Here is a 10,785-nt window from a genome sequence, read left to right on the forward strand (position 1 = left end):
CCTGCTGAAATCTGATTGGCTGACAGGAGCCATGTTCTTGAAATAACCCAATCATCAGTAAAAATCCTCTTATAGAGTTTTGTCTTTTATAGATTAGCACGACAGTGCAGTGCGCCAAATCTGGATAAACCGTACGGCCCCTGACCTTTAGCTCCGCCCCCTACGTACTGTATGTATCCATACAACCAATCATGAGTTACAGATGTTTGAATGAATTAAGCCCCGCCTCATTAGAATTGATTGACGTGTGGCGGCTACCTGTTTAAAAGTACTTCCTGTTTGTACTCAGTAATAATAATAATAATAATAATAATAATAATAATAATAATGAAGCCAGCTCTCTTGCTCTCTCTTTCTGTTAAGCAAAATAAAACACAGATACATCACTTCCTGTTTGATGAGAAACCATAGAATATTTTTGTTTGTTTGTCTGTTTTGTTTGTTTGTTGTTTGTTTTGATGACACATGTGTTGCATCTCTGTTACAGTGTGTGTTATTATTATTATTTTTTAAAAATATGTATTGTATTTCTGTGTGTTTTGTCTGTAGAAGGTGGACATTACGAGCCGAGCCGTGCTGGACATCATGACCAAAACTACAGAATACCTGCAGCCCAATCCAGGTGCACACACACACACACACACACACACACACACACACACACACACACACACACGAACACGAACACACACAAATAATGTATTACACGTCTTGTATGGTGTGTTCTGTGTTCTGATTGGCTGAGAGGTACAGTAACACATATAGGTGTGTACTAACTGAGTGTGTGTGTGTGTGTGTTCGTGTGTGTGTGTGTGTTCGTGTGTGTGTGTGTGTTCGTGTGTGTGTGTTAGCGACCCGTGCTAAGATGAGCATGATGAGCTCCATGTCGAAGATCCGTGGCGGTGATAAGGGCCCGGGATACACACAGACGGAGACGGTGCTGGGCGAGGCCATGCAGAAGTTCGGCCGCGAGCTCGGGGACGAGTCCAACTTCGGTAATTAACACACCGTACACCACAGCGCTGCTGAATACGCTATCGTTTCTATAGTAACAGCTCATTCACAGGGACGTGTACACCGGACTCTCCACATAAATGGATTAAAACAATGTTATATAACAGTTATGGAAGGAGTCTCCAGTGTCAGCGCTTTGTAACAGTCAGAGGTAAAGCTGGAACTGTAAGTTTCCCGACATCTTCAGGACAGAGGAGTTTGCGCTTCTTTGCGGTTTCTCTGTAACATGATGTAACAAGCTGCGGTTTTTTTTGTCTAATTAACTTGAAGAGAGAGAATAAAGAGGCTGGTGAGGGAACGAGTGTTTATAGCTGCTATAACGTAAGTGACAACAGGAACTCACTCGTCTCTCGGATGTTCTACAGCATTAAACGTAATTACAAGTTGTTAAAATGTGTGAGGTGTCGTTCATTCGTAAAGTAAACGTAATTGTTTGCAAATTGCTTTGTTATAAGCGAATAACACACTCCAGATCGTGCGGTTATTGGAAATTAATCCACTTCGGGGTGATTACTATAATACGCTAAATTAATACACTTCCACTCCGCGTTGTTCCGTATCACACCACCCCAGCGTGGACTATTTATATAGAACAGTACGGTCCGGTGTGTGTTATTCCTTACTTCAGTTCAAGTTTATTAAAACATTGTTGCAGGAAACTAAACCTAGCAAAAGTCTATTAAATATCAGTTTAAATAAATATTAAGCAATACTATAAAAATCAAATAAATGTACAGATCACGTTTTTATACAAAGAAATATAAATAGTGAAATTAAAAAAATACTTATATAATAAAATCCTTAAAATTAAAGACTCTATGTTGACATCAGCGTTTTATCTGCACAAATAAAAACGTCTTGAAAATGTTCATATTTTTATTATTATATCTTTATTTTATTTTACTATCATTGCACTTCATGCTACATACATCACGTCATTCCTTCACTCTGTATCCAAATCTCTTCCTGTCTTCTCATTACTTTCCTTATATGGTGACAGCTTCCTGTCCTCATTAACTCACTCTGCATGCTGATTGGTTCTAAACATAAGTGACCACACACTCAGGAGAGAAATTCACACACACCGTGAGCACGTCGAATTAACACAAACACTGACGATATTTTATTCATTCAATAACGCAGAATTAAAATTACGATTTCATCACCTCGATTTAGCGTCTCGTGTCTTCATTAACCTGCGCTGGAGTACGTGTCAGAGCTCCATATAAACAATACATTAAATGCTAAATAACAGGCTGCGCTGGATCAAGTGCTATTCTATCAGCTGCTGAATAATGAGTGTGGAAGCCATTTTGTGAAATGAAACCAGTGATTAATGGGATCATTACAGCGAGCTCTATTCATGCAGTGATGTATTTCAACACTCGCCATCTTCTCACTCAGATCTCAGCACATCAGTCTTTTATTTTCACTTTTAAATTCTCTCCTCTTTATGTTACATCTTTTTACAGCAAAGAAACAACTCCATTTCCTCTTTCAGTCCGTATTTTCTGTCCCTGATTTAAAGGTGAGTGTTTGTGTTTAAGATGATGGAGAAAAACTCCGTCTCAGACGCTTCTACTGAAGAAACATCTGCTGACCTCGGAGGTGTGAACTACACGCTGCTGATCTTAATCATCTGAATGTGGAGCTCAGAAACTCCTCTTAAACAGCTGCGTAACCCGACTCTGAATACCAGGAACTTTCCTCATGACTCTGAATACCAGGAACTTTCCTCATGACTCTGAATACCAGGAACTTTCCTCACCGACTCTGAACACCAGGAACTTTCCTCACTGACTCTGAATACCAGGAACTTTCCTCACCGACTCTGAATACCAGGAACTTTAATCACTGACTCTGAATACCAGGAACTTTCCTCACTGACTCTGAACAGCAGGAACTTTCCTCATGGAAATACTGACTCTGAATACCAGGAACTTTCCTCACTGACTCTGAACACCAGGAACTTTCCTCACTGACTCTGAATACCAGGAACTTTAATCACTGACTCTGAATACCAGGAACTTTCCTCACTGACTCTGAATACCAGGAACTTTAATCACTGACTCTGGATTCCAGGAACTTTCCTCATGACTCTGAACACCAGGAACTTTCCTCATGACTCTGAATACCAGGAACTTTCCTCATGACTCTGAATACCAGGAACTTTCCTCACTGACTCTGAACACCAGGAACTTTCCTCATGGAAATACTGACTCTGAACACCAGGAACTTTCCTCATGGAAATACTGACTCTGAACACCAGGAACTTTCCTCATGGAAATACTGACTCTGAACAGCAGGAACTTTCCCCAGGGAAATACTGACAGAGCTTTTGGACTTAAAGTCGCAGACTTTGAAAAAGACTGACCAAGAATACACTTCATCAACACTGTGTGTGTGTGTGTGTGTGTGTGTGTGTGTGTGTGTGTGTGTGTGTGTGTGTTAGGACTGGCTCTGATTGATGCTGGAGAAGCTATGAGAGAGATGGGTGAGGTGAAGGATGCGTTGGATATGGAGGTGAAACAGAACTTCATCGATCCAATGCAGGTGCTGCATGATAAAGACCTGAAGGAGATCCAGGTACACAAACTCATATTAAATTATTAAATTGGTGATTTATAGTATATAATTTATTTACACACACACACACACACACACACACACACTCACTCTGTACATCAGTTTATAGTCGTCACGCTTGGTGTCATGCTGCCCCCTGGTGGGAGTTTGGGTGTAGTGCGAGTGCTGGTTAATGCGTGTGTGTGTGTGTGTGTGTGTGTGTGTGTGTGTGTGTGTGTGTGTGTGTGTGTGACAGCACCACCTGAAGAAGATGGAGGGTCGGCGTCTGGACTTCGACTATAAGAAGAAGCGTCAGGGGAAAGTGACTGAGGATGAGATCAAGCAGGCGCTGGAGAAATTTGACGACTCGAAGGACATCGCTGAGCAGAGCATGTTCAACCTGCTGGAGAGCGACGTGAGGACTGTGTGTGTGTGTGTGTGTGTGTGTGTGTGTGTGTGTGTGTGTGTTTCATGTCACTGTGTCACTTCTATAATGGTATAAAACATTGATGTGATGAGTGATGAGTTATTTTCTCAGTGTCTTTGAAACATTGATGGTTTAAAATTACATTTAATTTTGTGTAATTTGTGTTTGTTAGCTGTTTCACATCATCATTATTATTATTATTATTATTATTATAATATTATTATTATTATAGTATTAATATTGCCGGGTGTAGTAGCTTTAGGAGGCCACAGGGGGAGATATAACGCGTCCTGTAGGTATAATTGATCCTGACTACAGCTCCATCTAGTGGCTCTTCCTGATATGACGCCATCTGTGTGGGTTTAATAGTGCGCATGTACGCTCTGTATAGAAACAACAAAAAGTGTTTATTTTTATATTTAGCATCTTAATTGTTCCAAATCAAACATCTGCATCTATAAATCATAACACACGGGAAATTCAGTTGCAAATGGACTTTGCTTTTCCAGTTGAAATTTGGCAGACGTTGTGCGTTTGTGTAAACGAAAATGCAAACGTTAATATGTGAGTTTTCGTGTGAATTATGTCACAGTTGATGCGTCCACAAATAGAAAACGCAGCTGCAGATACTTTTGAAATTTTTCTGGAAAATACTTCCAGAGCAACCAGTATTTATATTCGAAAATTACCGATAAAAATCAACAATCACTGGGAAAATTTCCTGATTGTTGATACGTGAAAAAGGCATCGATCCCGAGCCTGAATGTGAAGTTCAGGATTTCTGAGAGGATTTCTAACGTACTAAATGTTCATCATCTGTACAAGCTAGCTAGCTTCTTTTAATTAAATTCATAAACGCTGTTTAGTTCCTTAGTAAATATTATTACTCTTATCTGTGTATGCTAGCTATCTATTTTCATAATATTTCATAATATATAATATTTTCATATATGTTTATAATCTTGAGTGAAAACCCCGCTAATTTTATTTTTACACAAATTCATTTTGTAATCTTCAGTTGTTTTTTTTTTTTTTAAAGACATTTTGACAAGAATTTTGGCTAAGAAACAGTAGCTAGCATGAGCTAATCCCAGTTCATACATTATAATAAAGTAAATAGAGAAAAATAAAGTAAATGAAGAAAAATAAAGTAAAGAAAGAAAATGTAACATTGACACAAACCTGCATACCAGAAAATGAATAAATAAATCTGAACGCCAATTTCACACACACACCACACACACACACACACACACACACACACACACCTTTCTGTCTGGCATTGTGAGACACGTCTAGACTAGACCACAGCAATGCAGAGCCAGTGTGTGTGTGTGTGTGTGTGTGTGTGTGTGTGTGTGTGTGTGTGTGTGTGTGTGAGAGAGATATGTTTTTGTATAACGGCGAATGTGTTTTATGAAAATTTAGAGCTGAATTTGAGTGTATTATGTGAGTGTTACGTGTGTGACGTGTGTGGTGTGCGTGTGTGTGTGTGCGTGTGTGTGTGTGCGTGTGTGTGTGTGTGTGTGTGTGTGCGTGTGTGTGTGTGTGCGCGCAGGTGGAGCAGGTGAGTCAGTTGGCTGCTCTGGTGCAGGCTCAGGTGAATTATCACAGACAGGCGGTGGAAATCCTGCAGCAGCTCTCCAGCAAGATTGATGACAGGTGTGTGTGTGTGTGTGTGTGTGTGTGTGTGTGTGTTTATAACGTTCATAACATCGTCATTATGTGGATAATTAACGTGAGGTGTTTTACAGGATTAGAGAAGCTTCCAGTAAGCCGAGGAAAGAGTACACGCCCAAACCGCGCGCATCGCTCGACTTCTCCTCTAGTGAGAGTCACAACGGGGGATTGGGACACAGCCGAGCCGCCTCTCGCTCCCCGGGTCAGTTTAACACTTTATTTCCCCTCACACTCCGCTCGCTCGTCCTGCATTCACACACACACACACACACACACACACTCCCAGACTCCTACACACACACACACACACACACACACACACACACTCCCACACACACTCCCAGACTCACACACACACTCCCACACACACACACACACACACACACACACACACACACTCCCAGACACACTCCCAGACTCCCACACACACTCCCACACACACTCCCACACACACTCCCACACACACTCCCAGACTCACACACACACACACACACACACACACTCCCACACACACTCCCAGACTCCCACACACACACACACTCCCACACACACACACACACACACTCCCAGACTCACACACACACTCCCACACACACACACACACACTCCCACACACACACACACTCCCAGACTCCCACACACACACACACACACACACACACACACACACACACTCCCACACACACTCCCAGACTCCCACACACACACACTCCCACACACACACACACACACTCCCAGACTCACACACACACTCCCACACACACACACACACACACACACACACACTCCCACACACACACACACACTCCCAGACTCCCACACACACACACACACACACACTCCCACACACACTCCCAGACTCCCACACACACTCTCACACACACTCCCACACACACACACACACACACACACACTCCCACACACACTCCCACACACACTCCCAGATGTTTATAAATTGTTCAGATGCACCCAGGTTTGAGTTTTTTTCTTCTTGTTGTTCGAGAGCGTTGGTAAACTGACTGATGCGCCATTACGAGGTCTTCAGTCTCCACAGCGCCGGTGTGGCTGCAGTCTTTCCTTCCAGCTTTCATTCACTCGTTTACTCAGTTCCGCTTCGTCTCCCGTCAGTGTGCCTGCAGCTGCAGCGGCTCTGTGCTGGTGTGAGAACACGTTTCCTACACTCCTGCGCAAAAAAACCAGGCCGAGCCCAAAACGAAGCTTTTAATGATCTTAATAACAAACCAGTGGTCAGGAAGTGAGTGAGAATGAAACGGAGAGATAAAGGAAGTTAGTAAGCGAGAGCTTTTCCCTTTGATTTCTGTAAATGTTTAAGGCTCGTGGCTCTTGATGAGCTGATCAGGTGCGGCAGAAAACCAAATAATCGCTCATCTCTTAAGGAAAAAAATCCCAGAAGATATTTTTGGAAAAGTTTGTACACCCAGATGTGTGTTAGTGTGAATTTTACAGCAAACATTTTAATCGTGATCGTGATCCAGGAAGACTGCAGGAGCGAGTTCTCCTGTTTCTAGCTTTTCCCCACAGTGAGAGGAAGCCAGTGAGTAGAGCAGCAGCTCTCAGGAGCACATCTGTTTCATTCTCCTTAAAGCCGGACAGGCCACGCCCACAAATCACAGCACTAACGTTTGCTACACGTGATAAAGAGACTCATCGCTCACTAGCGTGAACTCACATCACCTGTCTCTCTTCCCCATCATCCTCTTTACTCTCTCTTTAACTTTTTATTTCTCTCTCTCTCTCACTCTCTCTGGGTCTGTGTCTCTCTCTCTGTCTGTCCGTCTTTCTCTCTCTCCCCATCTGTCTATCTCTCTGTCTCTAAATCTCTCTCTCTCTCTCTCGCCCGCTCTCTCTCTCCCCATCTGTCTATCTCTCTGTCTCTAAATCTCTCTCTCTCTCTCGCCCGCTCTCTCTCTCCCCATCTGTCTATCTCTCTGTCTCTAAATCTCTCTCTCTCTCTCGCCCGCTCTCTCTCTCCCATCTGTCTCTCTATCTCTCTGTATCTGTCTCTCTCTGTCTCTCTCTCTCTCTCTCTCTCTCTGCATATCGATATCTCTCTCTCTGTTTCTCTCTCTCTCTCTCTCTCTCTCTCTGTATCTTGGTATCTCTCTCTCTGTCTCTCTGTGTCTCTCTCTCTGTCCCTGTATCTCGGTGTCTCTCTCTTTCTCTGTCTCTGTCTCTCTCTCTTCCTTTCTCTCTCTCTCTCTCTCTATGAATCTCGGTATCTCTCTCTCTCTCTCTCTCTGTGTTTCTCTCTCTCTGTCTCTCTCTCTCTCTGTAGCTCCTCTGGATCAGCCGTGTTGTCGCGCTCTGTATGATTTCGATCCGGAGAACGAGGGCGAGCTGCGCTTTAAGGAAGGTGACATCATCACGCTGACCAATCAGATCGATGACAACTGGTATGAAGGGGTGATAAACGGCCAATCAGGATTCTTCCCTGTCAATTACGTTGATGTCCTGGTGGCTTTGCCGCATTAAATCCATCCTGAACCCTCGATTCCCATCATGCACTTCTCCTGGAAAGAGAGAAAAATCATTGCAGTGATAATTAGAACAGAACAGAAGAATATTCATCTTTCTGTTTTTTCCCCATTTCTCTTTTCTCTCTCGTGTTCTGTAAGTTTCTGATATTTCTCTCCTTTATTTCCTGCTCTCCGTTTCGTCTTTGTGTATTTCTCTCTTTTTTCACTTTTCCTTCTCTCTGTTTCTCTCTTTTCTCCTTCTTTCTCTCTGTCGTGTTTGTGCATGATGTAAGAAGCGTTTGCACTTTGGAGGAAATGTATTATTTCCGATTTTATTTTGTGTGATGTAAAAAAGTATTGGTTTTTTGTTGATAAAATGTCCGTCACTTCCGCGCAGAGAAACAGCTGACGAAGTGAAAACAGCTGAGGTTTCGTTTTTTTCCCTTTGAGCTTTCTGAACTTTTATTAGGAAAATAAAATTCTAATTTCATTATGGCCAATGTATTAATATAATATATTTGCCAACTGTATTAAAAATAATTATTTTAATACATCTATAATTTAATACATAAACACTTAGTAAAATGTGAATCAATTAAAGTGACGAATAATTCATTTTTTTCTCCTTTTGCATGTTGAGTTTCACTTGAACACATTTCACACTTTGCTTTGCTTTATTTAATTATAAAGATAAATTTAATTTAATTTAAACAACAACAATGTGAAATTTAAAGCGTGACTCAGTGAAAAATGGAATATTAATATTAATAAACACACAACGTTAATGTTTCTGTGTGAAATCAAGCTGTGAGATTTTTCTTTATTAATAATCAAACAGTAATTAATCTCCATAACCTGAGAGAAAAACATTACAGAAGAAATAAAAGAATAATTAAGCAGTGTGTAGTATTTAGATCAAAATATACTCTTTAATCTAAAATAAAATAAATCACATGTTTAACAGTGTCATTCTGTCGTGTTGGATAATTTCATAATCCAAACATTACGGCGCTTACAAAAATAATCTCATCTAAGTGTCAAACCTCTCAATCTGGCAACCTTATATTACATCAGGTCTAATGATCTGACACTGGATTAGATATTTAATTATTTATTTGTTGATATTTTATTTACTTGTTTTGTTTTTTGAAGCTGCACACATGGGTGTCAATCTGGCAACCCACACCTCAATCAAACCCAGAAACCGTCTGATTATCAGATCGCTATAAAAGTTAAAACGAGTATTAAATGTAACGGGAAGTTGTTATAAACGTCTGAAACTCCACCTGTATTATCCTGATTGTTCAAAAGTACAGATTTGTTCATGAAACTGATATTAAATATAAAACACAAATAAAAGAATTGATCATTGGTTGCTTCTTGTGTTAAATCTTTTCTGTCTTCATGGAGCTTAATGACGGAAATTTTCACTCTGTGTCTTTATAAACTCTTATAAAGCTCCATGAAGTACTGTAAATCATAAATATATATTTAAAACCTTTAATATTTAACACTCTTGATAATTATTAACATTGGGAATGAAGGGAAGTGTAACACACACAGTACTGACACTTGGATCTGCAGAGGTTTGGAAGGGACTGATGAAAAGACGGACGTGTGCTGTCTCCCAGGTTTGTTCGCTCTTCTTCATGCACTCGTTCAACACTCGCTCAAGGTTTTCCTGACCAGGAGAAGAGTGGTGGTTTGTAGCCTATGGATACTTCACTCCATACTGGAAGGTGACAACTCCAATCGTTATGGTTGCTTGATCAGTAGGATCTCAAGAATCTCATGATCTTCTGGTTCAGATGTTTGACCTGGCTGCTGGACTGTGGATGGTCACCTGAAGGCTGATGTTGAGGTTAAGTCCTACATAAAATACCACCAGTGTCCTTAAAGATGACCGCGGCAGTTTCCATGGCAGTGGCGAGCTCAGGGAGTTTGGTATTAGATGAGAGCTAACCTGGGAGATCAGCAGCGATGGCTTCTATGGCTGTGTGGGACTAGGGACTGCAGGAAACGGCTAACGGTTCCAGGAGCCTGAGGGAAACTGCCTTCTGGTGCAGAACTGAACACAGACGTTACAAGCTTTAATCGATTTCTCAGAATAGGGATCAGCACCAGAATTTGTTTTCCACTAACCTCATGGTGTCCAGAGCTGAGAGAGGTGTGAAGCCACTGGAGCACATTTTCAGACTTTCTCAGGAGGACTCGGTTCTTCTGGTTGTGCTTGCTGGATATCTTCCATGATGGTTCAGTTAAAGGGAGCTGAAAGACTTCAGGAGAATCATTTCAGCACTCAGCTTTTGTATTCTTTGCTCTGGGTCTGTAGGTTAATGTGAAAGTGAATCGAGTGAAAAAGAGTGATCCCTGATGTAGGTTGAGACTCTTCAGTGAGTTGACATACTCCAGACATCCTCCAGCCAGTGGTGCCATTTCTCCAGTGCTGCTTTTATGGCCAACAGTTCACACTTCCTGACATCGTAGTTCGGTTCAGCGGGGTCCATCGGTGCATGGATAGAGTTCAGCAGGATGACCGTGACGTTGGGATAACACGGCCCCCAACACGGCCCCCTCGAACACAAATGGGAGTGAGGGATCTGGATGGTGGAGAATGGATGC

At 41.7% G+C, this 10,785-nt stretch overlaps 1 protein-coding gene across 2 annotated transcripts in view; it reads left to right on the forward strand.

The window, feature by feature from the left end:
- Positions 1-9,534, forward strand: part of sh3gl2a (SH3 domain containing GRB2 like 2a, endophilin A1) — a 33,349-nt gene extending 23,815 nt beyond the window's left edge. The window contains exons 3-9 of one of the 2 annotated variants that reach the window (XM_053232927.1): positions 550-622; positions 852-995; positions 3,467-3,600; positions 3,836-4,003; positions 5,565-5,668; positions 5,761-5,888; positions 7,983-9,534. In XM_053232927.1, coding sequence (XP_053088902.1) covers positions 550-622; positions 852-995; positions 3,467-3,600; positions 3,836-4,003; positions 5,565-5,668; positions 5,761-5,888; positions 7,983-8,179 — 948 coding nt within the window. In that variant the 3' untranslated portion in view covers positions 8,180-9,534. The remainder of the gene's footprint in view (positions 1-549; positions 623-851; positions 996-3,466; positions 3,601-3,835; positions 4,004-5,564; positions 5,669-5,760; positions 5,889-7,982) is intronic. The other variant, XM_053232928.1, reaches the window with a different exon arrangement.
- The last annotated feature ends 1,251 nt before the right edge of the window (positions 9,535-10,785 follow it).

Source organism: Pangasianodon hypophthalmus, chromosome 3, assembly GCF_027358585.1.
Source record: "Pangasianodon hypophthalmus isolate fPanHyp1 chromosome 3, fPanHyp1.pri, whole genome shotgun sequence".
Classification (NCBI taxonomy): Eukaryota; Metazoa; Chordata; class Actinopteri; order Siluriformes; family Pangasiidae; genus Pangasianodon; species Pangasianodon hypophthalmus.